The following is a 19068-nucleotide window of genomic DNA, read 5'->3' on the forward strand; positions in this document are numbered from 1 at the left end:
CATTGCTTGCTTAAATAAATCCAACGCTTAGATTGAAAGAAGCACCAGAGGAGATTAAGAAACGCTTGTGATTAAACAATAATCATTTGTTTACCACTACGGTGATTTTCAGGCAAACGTCTATTTTTCAGTACCCCTGAGCATTTATTGATCATTCTTCGTTGCTTTTAAGTCAGTTCATCCATTTAAAGCCCTCCCCCTCTATAATGGCAAGTGCAGCTGATGCTCGTCTTTAAATTGGAAGGTACAAGCATTGTACAAAATGATTTTGTTCTTCAAAATAAAACTTTTTCATTCTTTTACTCTGTCATGAAAGAAAAATTCTCTTGGTCCTTTTTTTTGTTGCTGCAGGTAGAAAAAATGCCTCTGAATTATCTGCATTATGCTTTATTGTCCACAACTATTATGTAAGCTCTCCAACATGGGACGTGGCATGTGCCAGCATGGTATTTTCTCGGATGCATATGTGCTTTAAAGGTCCAGTGTGTAATTATTTTGGAGGATCTATTGACAGAAATGCAATATAATATACATAACTATGTCTTCAGAGGTGTATAAAGACCTTACATAATGAAGTATGTTTTTATTATCTTAGAATGAGCTATTTCTATCTACATACACCGCGGGTCCCCTTGCATGGAATTCATCATGTTGTTTCTACAGTAGCCCTAAACGGACAAACTGCTCGGAGCGCGTTTCGTAAATACTTTATCTCCTTCGACAAAGAAGCGAAACGTGACGATGTCTTAGACCTGTGTCAGCCGCCGTAGTGCTTGGAAAGGGAGGGGTGAGCGGTGGAGTGAGCTGTTGGTTGCAATTCACAACCTCACCACTGGATGCCGCTAAATTTCATGAACTGGACCTTTAAGTCAGCTTGTCAGTTTGAATCATATGAAAAAATATAAGAAGCCTTTGTTTTTCAACCAAAAAGTGCATTGATGTGCAGTTTCTTTAGGGTGATGCTCTGGGACATAAAGCATGTGTTAACAACAACAGCACATATGTTATGTCTTCATTTATAAATACAGAGGTGATGACCATGTCAGCATGAACACACACTTCAATTGCTTAACAAATAAATCTGCTTGAACATGCCTTTGAGCGGGGCCTGAGTAAATTTCCCCTGAGACTCGCCGCTATAGAAATTACTCTCAAGTCCCTTTGGGGGACATACATAGAGCCGTCAATGTACAGCATATAATGGATTGTATTTGTACAACATTTCATAACATTTCCATCAAGCACACTACTTTTTTGTTACTAATTTTATGCAACAGGCTTTAGATGATTTCTGAATTATATATTATTGCGCACTTAAATGCTATTTTAAAATAATTATGTTCAGATGTTTCATTCTATATTTATTTCAGTCATATGTTGTTCTAAAAAACCTCATTTGGGTTTGAGTCATACCTGATATTGCATGTCTGAGAATTGCTTTGAAAACATGCTTCCATCTTGCTTTATCAATTTAATGAAATAATGTGCTGCGTTTACCTTGTATAAAATACATCCGGTTGTTCATGCACCAGATTCGGTGCTCTGCTTTGTTGTATTCAACCATTAAATTATGAAAAGGACATCATATGCAGGTACGCGTTAAGGACTGTTTACACGTTTTAACTCTGTGCAGCCAAGCCATTTTTAAAGACCAGAAAGGTTAAAGGTCACACTGACAACTCTAATTCTACAGTATTGCAGTAGGTGCTTAATTGATTACCTGGTTGAAAATTGATTTTTGCTTAAGATGTTCAGAAAATCTTTAATATTGATTACAAGGAATAGTTTGGCCAAAACTGAAAATGTTGCTGCATTTGCACCCTTGTGTTGTTCAAAACTCCCATTTGTTTCTCTCTTCTGTGAAAACTGTAACTCTTTTCCATATAATGGCGGTGAATGAGGACTGCGTCTATCAAGCTAGACAATACTGCACAAATTGGCAAGGACTTCTTTAAAAACTCACCTTTTAAAGGAGATTGAGTCAATGATAACAGACTTTTCATTTTTGGATGAAATATCATTTTAAGCTGTGCCTATAAATCAAGGTATTACATAAAATTAAGAGAATTCTAACTTTGACAAGTGAAAAAATATTTATAAACACAAAACGGTGTATGCATAAATAAATGTGTTAGCTCAATTTCAAAAGATCATTGCAAACTTACTTAAATGCCAAAGTATAATGAAATCCTGTACTTGTGTAGCCTACTCTCACAGCACTAGAATGGAACTTTATATCTGGAGACTTGCAAAGTGGATGAAATACTTCAGATTCAAATGGAAAACCATCTGGCTTTGCTACAGTATCAATATTTCAGACTGACCTGTTTGTGTAAGTCCCCTTAGAGATCTACACTGCACCCTGCTGGTATGTTCTGTGTATTACTAGGCCTGTAAATTTCCTTGCATTAGTCATACAAGTTCCTCTTACTTTACATGGTTTGTCTTATTCTTTTGGCTTATTAAAAATGCCATTATTATACTACAGCAAACACAAAGACTAATTCCTTATGGAGAAATTTCTCTAGTGAATAACTACAGTAGCTATCTGAAGTGTTTGCATTAGAAATTGTACTTTGTAATATATATTAACACTAAAAAAAAGTAAGTTTTATGATTAAATATAATAAATATAAATGTATATACACAAGTTGCTGGTTGCAGCATTGTCAAATTGTGAGGTGATAACATGGATCTTCAAACTTGTGGAGTGCACATCAGCTGTACTGTTATAATTAAGAGTAATTAATACCAATTTCTTAAATTCATGTTTCAGTTAAAATTTTCATTCAAAATGTTATGCTGACATAATGTGCAATGATGAAAAGGGGTCTCGTGTCCTATATGTATTTTTTCAATTATTAGCTTTTTTGAAGTATAAAAGGTGCTGTACAAATTTATTTTTTAGTTTTATTGGTCACATACACAACCATACATAATGCAACATGTAGTGAAATGCGCTGGTACAATTTTTCACAGAATACAATAAAATTATATAGATTAGGAATTTAAATAAAACAAAAGAAATAGAAGATAAATGCAAAGAAATCAAAAAAAGGGAAATATATAAATCTAAAGAATTCCAACACAAAAATAGATTTATATTATTTAGATTTATATTTATAATAATAATCAGAATACAACACAATACATTAAAAAAATAAGTAAATATGTATGTACATATTAAATAGTAGCATAATAATTAATGTAGAGGTGGTAGCAGCAACCACCTGATTGGTTTATTATTAGTAATAAAAACAAATGTATTATTATCACTAACAATAAAATCAAAGATGGGAAGAAGTGTTTCAAAGTATATCTTGTGCTACCCAAATGAAAAAAATGACCAAGGCCTTGTACAATGCTAGTGCACGTGAAAGATGTTCGCTTATTTTAATAACCGTGATAAATGACACCAGACCATTATAAGCAGAAATATTTTTTTCTTCTGTTATCCCGATATCATCAGCACTCATGTGAACCCAGAGGCTCCAAAACTGCCATTTCGCGTGCAGCTAGCCGCCAAGAGCCTCCTGGCAACGGTTGCTATGGTGACAAACTACGTCACGCTCGACTTGGTTACCATGGGCCTCGTGACGTAATCAACCGTGTAAAACGGTGTAGGAAACCCCGAATAGCGGTCTCCATGGATACTGGCGAGGGGGAGGGGTGGAGTTTAGAGGAAGCGGAAGTGTCAGCGCAAGCGGAAGTGGTACTGCCCTGAATACCCCGAGCAGCGAAACGGAGGACAGCTTGATACTACCATCGTTAAGAGAAACAAATCAGGACTCGAAATATATTTAAATGTGAGTTATACTGCCCGCGAACGCCGTTCGTGTGATATTGTGAGATGCATTTTGCTGTGTTCAGGCTCATGTGAGCCCCCCTCATTATTGTCAATGGCGGAAGGTGTCTATTGTGGTTTGGGGCTGGTACAAGGACTAAGGCCGAGGCGGGGATGAATAACCACTATTCCCGAATTCTACCCGATTGTATCCGATTTATATTCGCGGCGTTCTGTTCCCGCTCGATTATTATTTTAGCACGTAACCGAAGTGTGACAGCAAAATGAACCTCGCAAGTACGCGAGGGATTGGTCAGCAACTCCCGCGTCTGCCTGGTTGTCATGAATGCTAACAGGCTAACCAGTTAATAGTTAAATTCAGACTACTAAAGCAGAGGCCTTGTTATGCCAGCGCCGTTTGGTTGACATCAGTAACGCTTTAAAACGTAAATTTCGACGCTTACAATCGGCGATGCGCCCGATTTAATTCCACAAGGGAATGTGAGTGAGAGGGCGTTGCATCGGAGGCTAACGCGGTTAGCTCAAGCGATGAATATGCTGCAGTGCATTATTTACGAGGTTGAGCGCTACAACCGGCAATAACTAATCGTTTCTACGGGTATATTCATTAAATCGATTTACAGATGTGATATAGGATCACGCTAGTGGGACAGAGTAGGAGGCGATAACGAACATGATTGTATTTGTCGTCAGCCAGGTCGCACCGCGAGGGCCTTGATGCTCGGGTTAGTTATCGTGACACACCTTTTAAATGCATTTAATTCGACGTCGGCACGAAAAGATCAAAACAAGACGTGCGATTACGACCTGTGGTTACGTTTAGTTGCAGGTGAACTAAACCTACAAATACGGTTCGAATACAGCGGCAGAACGGGTTGTTTACCCGCCTGACACCGTTACCTGGGCTTATTCGTGCTCCGATAAGAACCGGACGGGATCGGGCAGCAGGGATCACGCCCAGGGCGTTGGCGCTTAGACGTGTATCGATAAGTTGAGAGGTTGCGCAGACTTGACATTCCCGATATGATTTAACATTGTCCCGATTTACTTGGCGTTGTATTTGTGGTCAATCAATGACCTTGCACAAATGCAGAGGGACAAGAAGGACAGATCTGTATTCTGCAGAATACAGTCAGTGTGAATTTGATCATAAAGATAAAACCGAAGGCGATATGGGGATAAATATAGACTTTGGACAGTTACAGTTGCATAGTTGGGTCTTGGGTGATTCACCTTTGGATGTGTTAAACAGAACTTTGTGACCTAGTTTTTGAATTGGGTTAATCTGACATTCGTTAAATCACTGCATTGTTGAATAAATGCTGAATAAATAAGTTTGACAGTTCTGCATAGTTTGCATAACTCATTACGATGTCAAAAGAAAATGTATTCTTTACACAAATGTTATGGCTTACAAATAGTTATTATTGGACAAGACATTTAACCTTTTAGATCTGTTAACCTGAGTGTATCATTCATAAGAAGTTTATTCATTATATTGGCAAATGAAATGAGACAGGCCCCAATTGTGTTTTTGCCCTTTATTATTGTAATAATCATATATTTAAGGATCATAACATTTGTTGTTTTAAAGATGTGTGATGATAAACTTTTTTAGACTAGTGCGAGTCAGCTCGCAACCCTTTTTACTTCCATGGTGTGATGCAATTGTGATGTTTTTGTGTGGAGTATTGTACACTCAGTTCTTTTCCATTAAAAAAATAAAGTGTAATTTATTCATCCTCATGTTGTTCAAAACTTGTAATTGACTGTTTCTTCTGTTGAACACAAAAGAAGATATTTTAAGAAATGTCTCTGTGGTTTTGTGTTCGTACAATGGAAGTCAATGGGAAGCAATATTGTTTGGTTACCAACGTTCTTCAAAATTTATTTTGTGTTCTGCAGAAGAAAGTCATACAGATTTGACATAAGGGTGAGTAAATTATTTTTTAAAATGTGGGGAGTGAACTCTTTAAGACCCGTTCAGACCAAGAATAACCACATTTTGAATTGGCTGTGAATGTTTAACCTTCATCACCTGGGAAACCAAACACACTGAAAGTGATCACAATAATTGTTCGAATTCTTATTAGAGATGCACAGATATATCGGCCAATGGTCCTTATCGGTCGATAAAAGCTATTTTTTTACACTATTTGCTTGTTTAAAAACAGCCGATGATCAGTGTCGATATATCCTGTCAATCAAAAGAGGGCCCAAAAATGAAATGAATTTGTGCTCTGTTGGGCTGCACGATAATTTATCGCGATACCACTAAATCCTATTGTAATGGAGCTTGCTGCGATATGCAATGTGTCGATATTTGTCAACATTTTTTTTTTATGCGTAGCTTGTCTGTGAAGCACATCTCTGGGATCAGTAGGAAATGCTGATCTTAAAGCAGTGCGAGTTTGAGTCTCTTATAATGTCCATTTGAAAAAGCAACACCCGTCAAACATGGTCATTATAAATATACTTTATTATCATAAAAATACCTGATGAGGCTTGAGGAACAGTGATAAAAACATGTCCATAGGCATTTCCCAGATTCTAGAACGTGTTATGGTCTTCTTCTGCGGTGCGTATTTGGAGTTTCCGCACGAGAGCGCCCTCTGGCTTTCGGATGCAGCAGCATTTTCCCGTACTTCACTCAAAAGCTGTGCATAAATCACGTGATATTTATCGTCGGTTTATCGGTTATCGTCGGTTGTTAGATATCACACTGAATAATCGGCTATCGGTGGAGTATCAGTGCATTTCTAATTTTTATCATTCATCTGAATCTTTATTATGTGGACTCTGCTATTCTCTTAAATTTAAAATTAAGAATCATTTAAAAAAACCTCACGATTATCATTACTGTTCTTGGTGTGAACGGGCCTTTAAGAAAGTAAATAAATTCAATTCTAACTTCATTAGGACTGCAGCTATCGATTCTTTTACTAATCGAGTATTCTACTGATTTTTCCATCGATTAATCGGGTTTTCAGATAATAAGTACTTTTTCTTTATTAAAAAGCAATACTAAATATACAAGAGAAAATAAGACGAGTCTCTTAAAATGAGTAAAACAACTAATTTGTTTCCTTTTTAGAACAATTAGAGTTTTTATTGCTGAAATTGCATGCATTAATATCTGTGAAAACTAAACCCATTTAGTACATTCCATTGCCATATTAAATTCAAAATGCAATATAATACAAATATATAAATAAGAAACATGAATAAAAATAGAAAGAATAATTTCAAAGGTAAACAACTAACTTCAGTTTATGCATGATGCATTTAGTTTATATAAATTAGTTTGTTTCTTGTTTTTACTATTAAATAGTAATATATAGCCTATGACTTTTATTTTGGCAGGTTGTCGGAAGACGCTTATTTTTTAGTATGTCTGTTTCTTCACTCAAACAATAACATGTTCGTGACATAAACTCTCAGAGCAACTCTGGAGGTGAAGTTCATGTCCTCATTCAGCGCAGACAAATTTATGAGCATCACGCATGTAGCACGTTAGACTGTGCAGTTCATTCACGCAGACACGCAGAACAGACAGATGGCATGTGTAAATAACAGGATTCGACGTCCACAAGTCCGCATCTAGTTTGATGGACTCAATGCAGCCGCAAAACAATTTTCACTCGCAAAATAGACTAAAACTAAGTAAAATAGCAGTTCACCATTTCAATAAGCTATCAGTTATTTATCAGCATGAGAAACACGTGTGAACAGACTAAAATGCGTGCGTCTCACAGTGAATGCGGGAGACTTGAGAGCCCTTTAACATGAATAGAGTTTAGCGGGCTGTGCGTTAGTAATAACAGTCTGTGGGGAAACGCAGTGCTCCGTGTGTACTGTAGTTAAATGGATTAAACGAGGCTTCGGGGCAAATTTTGATTTTTTTGTATTGGAGTTACTCGAGGAATCGTTTCAACCCTAAACTTCATGTTGAGTCACGTTGTGCCATTCTTCAAGAATAACTGAATGTTTTGTTAGTACCCCTGAATAGGACTTTATTGACCTTGTTTACTCTTCGACTGTAATTTATTTGCTTGAATCCTCTCGAAGTCTCATTGAAAGACACCTGAGGGGATAAAAAGTAACAGGACACATAAACAAGCTTCTTCAAAGCTCTTCCTTTTCATTGGAACTCTCACGCATGTTTAGTCATTCATGAAAGCCCTGGGTTGCCTTCAGTATGACATAAATCTTTGTAAGACCCAAATTTAATAATAGTATCTGGTGCAGGTCAAAATAGGCACCATCTTGAAGGTTGACCTCTTTACAACAAAAGGAGGTCAACTAAGCAATACCAAACTTGACTTATTTTCACCACTGTCACTAGGGGTTGAAGAATGCGGTAGACTTAATAAAACGTTCAATGTTTTCCTCCCCGCAGTCGCATCATGGACAAGAGTGACCTCGTGCAGAAGGCTAAGCTCGCGGAGCAGGCCGAGCGCTATGACGACATGGCCGCTTCCATGAAGGCCGTCACGGAGGGCGGCATCGAGCTTTCCAACGAAGAGCGAAACCTGCTCTCCGTGGCCTACAAGAACGTGGTGGGCGCTCGCCGCTCGAGTTGGCGTGTGATCTCCAGCATCGAGCAGAAAACGGAGGGCAATGAGAAGAAACAGCAGATGGCACGCGAATACCGTGAGAAGATCGAGGCCGAGCTTCAGGAGATCTGCAACGATGTGCTGGTGAGAGACCGAGCGTGTGGATCTGAGAGACAGAGTGTTGATGTGGAGAGGAACGGTCTGAATATCGATGCTTGTTGCGTATAGGTTATGATTGGTGTCGGTGATTCAACAAATCTCATTAGCATGAAATATTAGGCTGTTTAATGATTAATCGCATCCTGAATAAATGTTTGTTTTTTCATAGTATATGTCTGTGCACTGTGCATATGAATTTTGTATTTTTAAACTCACACATACACATGTAAGTATTTAAGAAAAATGTTCAATTTAAAAATGAATAAATTTTTATATATAATTGAAATGATATGTAAATAAATATTAATATATACATGCAAATATTTCCTAAATAAATGTGTATGTGTTTATAAATACTAAATAAATATGCACAGATATATATTATGTAAACACAAACTTTTATTCTGGATGCGATTAATTGTTAAACAGCCCAACAAGAAATATTATCTAATGTAGTATTAAGATAGAAAAAAGGTTGTGAAAATAAGTAACTTTGATGTTATACAATAGTTAAGTTCTTATAATCGAATTCAACTTATTTTATCGTCCAGAAAAATTGTTAGTTGTTTCCCACAGCCCTGTTACCATTTCGATAAAAAGGATCTCATTTGATGTGTTTCAAGTTCTGTGTTTTGAGCAAGAACGTGTGCTGTGTTCTGTTATCACGTACAGTGTGATATAAGTGAATATTTGTAGGCAACTGCTTGTGTCAAACCGTTTCAAGCGTTGCAACTCATTGTGGTGTCTTGTAAAAATGTAAATGTTAAAGCTTAATGCCGATGTCCTCTGTTCTTTTAGGGTCTCCTGGAGAAGTACCTCATTCCCAACGCTAGCCAGGCAGAGAGCAAAGTCTTCTACCTGAAAATGAAAGGAGACTACTACAGATACCTGTCCGAGGTGGCGTCCGGAGAGTCCAAGAAAAGTGAGCTCATTTACCTTTAGACATTTATCTTAATCTTGGTGACGTCACCCTTTTGTCTTAGATACTTATGAGTGAAATAAATTGTCTTTTGGTTAGATGCTTCTTGTGAGTAGACCTTTCCAAATCAATTGCTTAGGAGCTTTCTTAAAATACAGCTGTCTATTGCAGGCAGTAGATAGCAATGCAGCTCACTGGCTTATAGAATGGAATTGAAGACCTCGATGGGCTGTTTTTGTTTGGTAGCTATGATGTAACATACATTTTGTTATCTGCCGAATCACAGCCACAGTGGACAACTCTCAGAAGGCTTACCAGGACGCGTTCGAGATCAGCAAGAAGGAAATGCAGCCCACACACCCCATCAGGCTGGGTCTAGCTCTCAACTTCTCCGTCTTCTACTATGAAATCCTCAACACCCCAGAGCAGGCCTGCAGTTTGGCAAAGACGGTGAGAGAATTGGCTGTTCTTCTAATGCTTGGTTTGTCTTTTGGGTTCGGCGACTGTTTGGATCAGTGTTTTGTGTACACACGATCAGCTTTCATCTCTGTTCATGAAACCTTATGTGAATCATTTGTTTTGAAGTGTGTTTGAGGTATCATGTTTGTCTTGGTTTTAGGCTTTCGATGAGGCGATTGCTGAGCTGGACACTTTGAACGAGGATTCTTACAAAGACAGCACTCTTATCATGCAGTTACTAAGGGACAACCTCACTGTAAGTATTATTTTAATTTACCTGAAGTCCGATAAAATATAAAATGTTACAGTAGGTAAAAACTTTATAAGGAACTGCAGTGGTTAATGGCGTCACAAGTAGGGCTGGGCAAAAAAATCGATTAATCTGGGGTTTTTTTTAAATGCGCGTGATTCGACATTGATTCTCAAAAGCCATGAATCTTTTTTTTTTCATATTTCCGCAAGCACTGAACATTCATTAACGTGAATAACGTTATTGCTACTACTATCCACTAGATGTCACTTTTCTTTTTACAACGGGTGGATGTTACAACAGGGAGCATTTCGTTCATTCATTGCTAAATTAACATGGGGATGCGGGTGTGTCGTCGAATTTAACATCACCTTCACATAATAGGCTGTGCTTCACATGAATCCAGCCTCTCTTCACAGCTAATTTTGTGACATTTTGTTTGTTATGTTTAAAGTTTAATATACAGATTTGTGGCTCTTCATTTATATTTTTAATTCACCATTGTAATCTGTTGTTTACTGATCTGATCTTTTTTAGAAATATCTACAGGATTTGTATTAAATCTATAACCATTGACTCGAATGGAGAGCTTGTGAATCGGAATCGAATCGGAACATCAGAATCAATACCCAGCCCTAGTCACAAGCGTTCAGGAAACAAGTTTATTACTACAATTACTTTTGGTACCACTGGATTTTGGACCCTGGATGTAAACCGAATTAGACGTTAGACGAATCATTGCTCAATTGAATTCTTTTTTCTTTCCTGCAGCTGTGGACATCAGAAAACCAGGGCGACGAGGGCGATGCCGGCGAGGGAGAGAACTAAACGCGTTGCACTTCACTGTTAAATCCACCTACACTCTTTATCTTACATATACAGCCCATAATTCCCTGCTCCATCCATCTCACCTCTATCCACCTTTCTGTATGACGAGCAGCATGAATTGTACCTGATCTACAAGTTTGTACCCCTCTAAGAGGCCATGAGCGACAGGGTGACGTTTGCTTTTCAAAGGCTGACTATGTCTCAAACATGTATTGTGTATTTGTGGGGGAACCCCCCAAAAAAAGAGAAAAATTATGGTTGAATAGTGAAACGATTTCCATCCTTTTCCCTTCCTAATCCTTCCTCTAACATTTTTAAAAGATATATGTTCTCTAGAAGATAATAATGCATTATAGTGTCTCCATTTTCTCCCCTCCCTCTCTTTTTTCCTCTCCAATAGTGTACTGGCGTTTGCTGGTTTTATTCAAAAGGTTATTAAACTATCCATTAATTTAACAAACACTGTGATGTTTAGTTTTTCCTCACGGATAGCGTAATAAAAGTCTACAGAGTTTTGTTTCTTATGAGTAACAGTACAATTCTGTTGCGATCTCATACAGAAGGGATGAAAACAGCCTGTATTGTGACACTGACTAACACGCGTTACGAATATTTCTGTCATGTGCTTCGTTTTTGTTTTATGTACGAAATTAAAGGGACCCTAGGTTTGCCATTCCATCAGTACGTTACATCACACGATCTTTCGTGAACAAACTGGAGAGTTTCCTAATGTGCTGTCGAGGAGGCAGTCGACATAGAGGTGCTGTTTGACATCAGTAACAAAAATTCCTGGTTTGTTCTTACAATGTTACGGTTTTCCTTTTCTGCGCAAAAACGACTCGCATCGCGTTTAATAAAGATTGTTAAAGTTGTAAACAAGTTAAGAGGTAAATATTAATTTGTCGTATTACTAAATGTTGTAAACCTGCTTGTAACAAACACACTTTTTCTGTTATTCAACTTTCTTATGAACTCCCCTATAGGAAGTCTCCAAGCGCGATGCTAGACTTTTCGCCTTTGATTGACGTCAGTGTAATACGCATAGTCGAAGGCCAAATTTGATAAATTTGTGTGCTTAAAGCAAGAGATGAGTCCTGAGGAAGACTTGACAGTTCTACTGAGAAATCATGAAATAACTTGAATTTTAGCTTCTCCGCAAAAGACGCATAATCGAACATGGCAAATTGTCGTAGGGTGAGGACGGCAGCTGAATTTGAAGGTCCGAGAATATTTATAGGGGTAGCTACTCACTCAGTGTCACAATACTTCGTTACATCACCATAACATTCCACTTAGGTGTAGAACTCATCTGTCTGATGCTAAAGACAACGTTCATGCACTGAAGAACAATATCTTTCCCCTTAGCTGAACAAATGGCAGTTATTCTACGCTTGATTACAAAAAAACACAGTAGTGAACGTGGAGCCGAGCCTGTCTGTATATCTGGTATCTCCAATTGCTTTGTTTTTACTGACCAGTATTCTGCCTAAAGTTAGCTTCTGTGACGGTTTCATTGCTTAGCGCGCACTTGGTTGTGAAAACTTTAGACTAGCTTAAGGAAAAAATTACAAAACGGTAAAAAAAATTCAACCTGGTTATTGACGTAATACTAGATTTGTGTGTCTTTTAAAAACAGTTCTAGTTTCACCTTACATGTTATAATCAGGAAAGTGTAAAAGACAATTTAAAGTGAAATAAAAGTTTTATCAGTTCCAAGTTTCGCTGTATTGTGTCACAGTCGTGTGAAGTTAGTGCAGATCGGACTAACCTGGAGTTCTTTTTGAAGGCATTGTGTGTCAGGTCACTACTTTTGGTGTGAAAAATGTGTAATGTCTCATTTAAAAAAGATCTTTATAGGTGGTTCTAGTTAAAGGAATAATTCACCCAAGAATGAAATTTCTGACATGAATGACTCGCCCTCAAGTTGTTCCAAATCTGTATCAATTTCTTTGTTCAGTTGAACACAAAAGATATATATTTGGAAGAATGTAAGCAACTGACAATTCTGAGTCAAAGGTGCCTCAGAATTGTTTGCTTTTGTAAATTCTTCAAAATTTATTTTGTGTTTAACAGAACAAAATAAAATAAAATTTTACTACTATGGTAGTCAATGGTGCCTCACAATTGTCAGTTGCTAACATTCTTCCAAATATCTATCTTTGTGTTCAACTGAACAAAGAAATTTATACTGGATTGAAACAACTTGAGAGTGAGTAAATGATGTCAGAATTTTCATTTTTGGGTGAAGTGTCCCTTTAAAGTGAATCTGTCATCTGTGGCATGATCTAAATTACCACAGAAAATAAATCCATGCATTATCTGGTTTTTGAAAAAAGTTGCATTCTATTAAAAAATACATAAATTTTGATAGTAAATCTAGTAATTTTCACATAACTGTAGACGTAGTTGCCAAGTCTGTTTTTTTCCTACAGAATTGGGGTACTTTTAAACTGTTGTTGCCAGTTCTTTTTTATTCTGCGAGATAAGAAAAGGGATTTTAGGAATTTGCTGTAATTTTTTTAAGGGTAGGGTAGGGTTTTTAAGTCAAGTAATTTATGAATGATTTTAACTTCTATATAGTGGTTTAAAGAAATTTTGTGCAATGCACAACAGGATCTGTAAAATGTGTATTTTAGGTATAGTCATGGCATTTGTTTTTTAGCTTTGGTGTTAGGGATGGGTAGTTGGGCTAGTTTTGTCACGACGATCTGGCAACCCTGCTGCAGAGACACCAGAAGATTTATATTGGCACCGTACTGTTTACATGAAGCATATATTTCCAAAAAAAATTCTTTATTAAATGCTTACACCACTTTCTCTATATAAAACATAGAACACCCAGGTACAATGCTTTGACACAACGGCATATGAAATTTTGCCCACACAAAACAGTAATACATACAGGTTTTAGGTTTTTACAAATTTACATTGAAATTTAGTGCTTCTGAGTCATAAACCCAGATTGCAATGCAGCTGCACATGCTTTTACTGAACACAAATATACAGATCTTTTATTTACTTAAGGTAAACAAATGTTTTAATGTTGTTTCAGAACATGCACCGTAGCCCTAGAACCCATAATAGTATAAAGCATTTAATAAATGGTAACTATGAACTTGTAGAAATAAAAAATGTACTTGAATCTATTGTTTATCAGTGCTGATTGAGAAAGAACATTATTTCCAACATTAAAACTAATTATGACTGTAAATAAAATTATTATGACTTTTAAAAGTAAAATGTATATTTCAGAATACCTTTCTAAGCCATTGAGTTCAATAGGCGCATAAGATACTAGAAATAAAACCCGCTAAATTAACACTGATTAAATGGACAAATTATACAAAACTAGAGCAACATTAACCATATGAACACAGGGTGTAGTTTTATAATGTGGACTCATGAATTTGGGTGGTCACACTGTTGACTTGAACACAAATTCTATAGACAAAAATCCAGTAGTTATTTTAGAATCCGGCATCAAAAACAGACCTCTGTTGTAAATCTTTTAAAAGGCAAATAAACTCAATTGAAAGGTTTAAATGTCCACAAGAACTACACAAGTTATTTCATCTTCTGTACTTCCTCCAGTAGCCTCTGTGCAGCCATGTTGTTCGTTTCTACTTTGAGCAAACTATTGAGATCTTCCAAACAAGAGTTCTTGTTCTGAGGGAAAAAAAACAATCATTAACAAAATTAAGATTATAGTTCTGTGGACATTAATATTGCAGTCAATCTATCTGAGGTAGCAAAAGGATTTATATATTCAAAATCTTACTTTGAGTTCTTTATACGCCTGTGCACGCCGGTAAAGTGCCTTGATGTTGCCAGAATCCAACCGAAGAGCCTCACTGCAATCACTAATTGCATCTTTAAGCATTTTTAAAACCAGATATCAGAGAGCCCTACAAGCAAGACACAATCAGATATAGTTACAATGATAGTTTGAGAAACGTATGGCCATGTTTTGTAGAGTAAAGGCCGAAGTATAGTTCCCTTTGTACGCACACCGCCAGAATTTTGTTACCTCGCCTACAAAGTACACACAGGTCGCGCATGTGCATTACATTTCTTGCAGTAATTAGTTTAACCATAGACAGAATAAATACCTAGACGCGGCATTGGCCACTCTGCTCCGCTGCTGCGATTCGTCAACAGCGCCCTCTAAACTCATTGAAGTGAATGGGAGAGCTGAGCTTTTTCGGCATTAAATGTACAATCACGTTTACATTTCTTAACACATTTCAATGGTTTACGGTGTGTTCTAATCATGTGCATTTCATCTACCTTAAATGACATCACATTAGCAATGTGTACACAATTATTTAGGGATGTAACGATTCACTCAGCTCACGATGCGATTTATTCACGATTTATTTTTACAAAATGAGTTGAAACAAATTAGAAATGAACAACTTCCCTTGCATTATTTCTTAAATGCTTCACGTTTCTTTGTATAATAAAATAATGTTTTATTTCAAATAACAAAACTAAACTGCAATTTTATAACAAATTAATAATAGAAAAAGTCTCTTTAATATAAACAAACTAATACTGTCTGAGCTTTTCTTGGATTTTTTTGCATTTAAGAAATATCAGCATGTCCACGTTTAGATTTGCAGTGAAAATAGTGGCCCCTGCTGTTCAAAAAATGTATTGCGATTCAGTTCACACCTCAACCGATTTGAATCATCACTCATTATAACCGATTTTCAACCGGCTCACGGTGAATCGTTACATCCCTACAATTATTAAGCCTAAATGAATGCTTGACAAGCTTGGGTTTTAACAGTTCCGTATGACAATAAATGTTTTTTCAAGTCTAACCATCTTCAACTGGAGCCATAACATTTCTGTACTCTACGTACAAATAATAATGTATTGGAATTAGTTGAGAAATGAAACCGTTATTGTGTTTGTATGCAGAAAACCGCAGCTCCACCTTTCACTTGTATGTGTTTATAGTCGGCTTTTGCCCTGACCAATATGGCGGCGTCGTTGACGTGTGATCCACCGGACAATAGCGCGTCTAATTATTATATATGTCTATGAGTTTAACCACCAGCTGACCACTGTGTCCTGGGAGCATCGATCCAAGATAGAAGAAAACCTGACCCCTGTTGGCCCGGAGAGGTATTGCAATATGTCATAATGCACATGCGTCAAAACCTGTGTACACGCGTATGAGTCGAAAGCAGTATACTTTGCAAGGCTGCGAGTTCGGCTGTACACGTAAAAAAAGGAAGTATGCCACAGGCTTAAGAGGAATATAAAGATGAATATAAATATATATTTCAAGGTTTCTGTAAATTCTATCACTTTTCTGTAAACCTTATAGTTATGATTACTGGCTAAAGATATATGTTACATAAGATATTTAGCTTTTCCAGACATTAAAATCACCGTTTTGTCAGACAAACTTGACTGTCAGTTGTGTTTTTCACCTGTTTGTGTAGGTTGTGACTTCTGTGGGGTCCTGACTGAGAGACTGGGTATATTTCTCTATCGCTTTCTTGTGTTCTCCTTTCTTTACCAGTGCATTGCCTTCCTCCTTTAGAACTTTGGCCTTTTTAACAGCTTCAGGTCCTGGTCCTTAAAAGAAGAATAACAAGTATAAAAAAATCACAAAATTAATAGTTTATATTACAACAAACTGAAAACCGATTCATCATTGTAACCCTTGAAGCCTATTTCACTTTAACCACGAGCATAATAAAAACACAGCAAAATCTGCTTTGGTTTATCTAATGTTTATATTTCAATAAAAAAAATATTTTTACCTTCTCTTGCTTTAAAAAAAAAAGAAGCTTTAATTGGGGTAATATAATTCTTGTCGATCCTGTATAACGAATGTCAAACTTGATGTTCTTCATTAATAAGCCGATTTGGATAAAAGCGGCTGTTAAGCGATCATGTAAATATAATGTAAATTTTGAGGTCTGAAATAACCTTTGGAGAACAATCCCACTGGTTCTAAATCAGAATATGGCCAGATGCATCACATAAATATTTTCAACTGTAGAGAGTGAGACTGAACTTAAACGAAACATAAAAGTTTATGATCTATTTATTCCTGTTAAACTGCATAGAGATCATACGGCACCCTTTACCTTTCTGCTTGTTGTCATTCAGCCCGTTCTGTGGCGAGGTGGGGGCGGAGTTTGCGGCCTGCACCAGACTTTCTTTAACTGACATGGGAACAGTGGGGATGGGAGGCAGCTTCTCTCGCCAAGACGGTCCATCAATATCCGTCAAAACTTTGGTCATTCTAATAATAAAAAATTCTCACTGTAATCTTGTCATACTCGTCATAATGTTATTGTTTATTTTTATTATACTCTAGAAATGTGAAATGACCTGTTGACACCATCGTGAGCAGCTGGTATATTCCATTCTATCTGTAAAACAGTTTTGTAGTCCACATAGGCCAGCCTGTATCTCTCCACAGCCTCATACGCTGATGCCCGGCGAAGAAGAGCTTTAAATCCGAAGGGAACCAAGTCCAGAGACCTAAAATAATTGCACATGAATGTTTTAACTTGCTCCTTGTGGATTGATTCTCACTAAATTCAGAGCGTCAGGCCGGATCAGATGTGAGCATCTATAAGTAGTGTATACAATATCGCCTTGTTCTATTGTGTTGGACTTACTTTGAACAGTCTTTAATGCATTCGTTACAATTTCCATTTTTCAGGTAGCTGGCTGCCCTATTTGAATACAAAATCCCAAGATCCTCCTTGTTCTTCTTACCTGAGAACAGAACAGATGCACTGTAAAACCCGTCGCTATTGTAAAACCATTGGAAACAATGACATCACAGAAATTTGAATGGATTTAATGGTTATATTGGGAATTGTATTGGTTTAATGGAAACTATAATGGTCCCTGTTGATCTCTACTGTGATGGTGCTATGTGTGGTGTTATTTCAGCTGGGCATTTCCCAGTTTAGTAACAATAACTATTTGGTGGAAGCCAGGCATTTTTAGACGAAAAGACTTGAGTCATTATGTTTTAGCTCTCTTACCAGACTTCTCCATCAGCTCGATGGACTGTGTATAGAGGGCCACGGCTTCTCCGTATTGACCGGCTTTGAAACGCTCGTTACCGGCTTGTTTCAGCTCCGTCCACGACTGCGAGCGCCGCTTATGAGGCATGATGATACTGTAACAACAAAAGTGTGAAAGTTTACAGCTGTTACGTTATCAATGAGATCACTGTGTTACTAATGTATCTACTTACCTGTTAATTAAACCTTAAAGAGTAAGTTACAAACAAAGTGAACACCAGCAACTAACAATACAGTAAACGGTAAAGGAAGGACTTCCGTAATAACCCAACTCCGTCCGGTTGAGGTTAGCAGCTGTGTATTTAAACCCACAACAACCAGTCTGTGAACTAATAACTACATGTAGTTGGTTGTCCTTCTAGAAAGCGCTAGAAGATCGTATCTTTTCCTGCTAAGCCGCCGAGCACCACGTTTTGCCGGCTGAAGAAACAGGCGGTGTCGTATTTCGGTTTCAATTCTTTCCGAGCCAAAGACTATAGATATAACAATACGTTGCAGTGGTGTTACTGTGAATTGTAAAAATTGCAATGCGCAGTACGGTCGCTCGCTCCAGCAAGGAAGTCCCGCCTTCCAGTAAAAATGGCCAATCGTCAATCGTTAAAGTCTAACGATTCTCTGCAGGCGGGGCTTAACACGCATGCGCACTAGATGGGGCACGCTTAAAAAGTAATTCACTTTTTCGTTTGAACTCACGAAAAGAAAATACACTTTACAGCTGATGTCACATGTGATTTTGGTCGGTAGTATGTTTTATTATTGTAAGCTTAGCCAGTCATTTTAAATATACCAGCGTTCACCCATTCAAAGAGATACGACTTGGTCTTGTATGGCTGAAATATGTCCCAAAGGCGTTGCAAATATGACCACCGAGTGCGGAGATCTTCTTTAAAGGGACTTTGTCCGGGCTGCTAATTGAAGATCGGGAAAGGCAAAGGCGATTGTAACCCAACCCCAAACATCTTACCTCTAATGGCAAAGGAAAGACTTGGTTGCCATATGTTCCCGTGTTCCTATGAATCATTGCA

General features: G+C 37.4%; 2 protein-coding genes across 2 annotated transcripts; one reads left to right on the forward strand and one right to left on the reverse strand.

The window, feature by feature from the left end:
• The first annotated feature begins 3671 nt into the window (after positions 1–3671).
• Positions 3672–12692, forward strand: ywhaba (tyrosine 3-monooxygenase/tryptophan 5-monooxygenase activation protein, beta polypeptide a). Its single transcript, XM_057337664.1, has 6 exons — positions 3672–3806; positions 8205–8505; positions 9319–9442; positions 9726–9889; positions 10059–10154; positions 10920–12692. Exons 2-6 carry the CDS (start codon positions 8212–8214, stop codon positions 10974–10976), a joined length of 735 nt encoding a protein of 244 aa, XP_057193647.1. The 5' UTR covers positions 3672–3806; positions 8205–8211; the 3' UTR covers positions 10977–12692.
• Positions 12693–13752: 1060 nt separating this feature from the next.
• Positions 13753–18545, reverse strand: tomm34 (translocase of outer mitochondrial membrane 34). Its single transcript, XM_057337663.1, is given in 8 exon segments — positions 13753–14642; positions 14755–14881; positions 16421–16568; positions 17087–17244; positions 17334–17486; positions 17627–17726; positions 18002–18138; positions 18217–18545. Coding segments are annotated over 7 exon segments (918 nt in total). The 5' UTR covers positions 18132–18138; positions 18217–18545; the 3' UTR covers positions 13753–14540.
• Between the last annotated feature and the right edge of the window lie 523 nt (positions 18546–19068).

The sequence above is a fragment of the Triplophysa rosa genome, linkage group LG7 (genome assembly GCF_024868665.1).
Source record: "Triplophysa rosa linkage group LG7, Trosa_1v2, whole genome shotgun sequence".
NCBI classification, from domain to species: domain Eukaryota; kingdom Metazoa; phylum Chordata; class Actinopteri; order Cypriniformes; family Nemacheilidae; genus Triplophysa; species Triplophysa rosa.

Excerpts from the sequence above, each read along its gene's own strand:
- ywhaba (XM_057337664.1), top strand. The coding sequence starts at position 8,212 with ATGGACAAGAGTGACCTCGTGCAGAAGGCTAAGCTCGCGGAGCAGGCC. Across the intron at positions 8,506-9,318 it reads AGATCTGCAACGATGTGCTG|GGTCTCCTGGAGAAGTACCT; the intron begins GTGAGAGACCGA and ends CTGTTCTTTTAG. Across the intron at positions 9,443-9,725 it reads GTCCGGAGAGTCCAAGAAAA|CCACAGTGGACAACTCTCAG; the intron begins GTGAGCTCATTT and ends GCCGAATCACAG.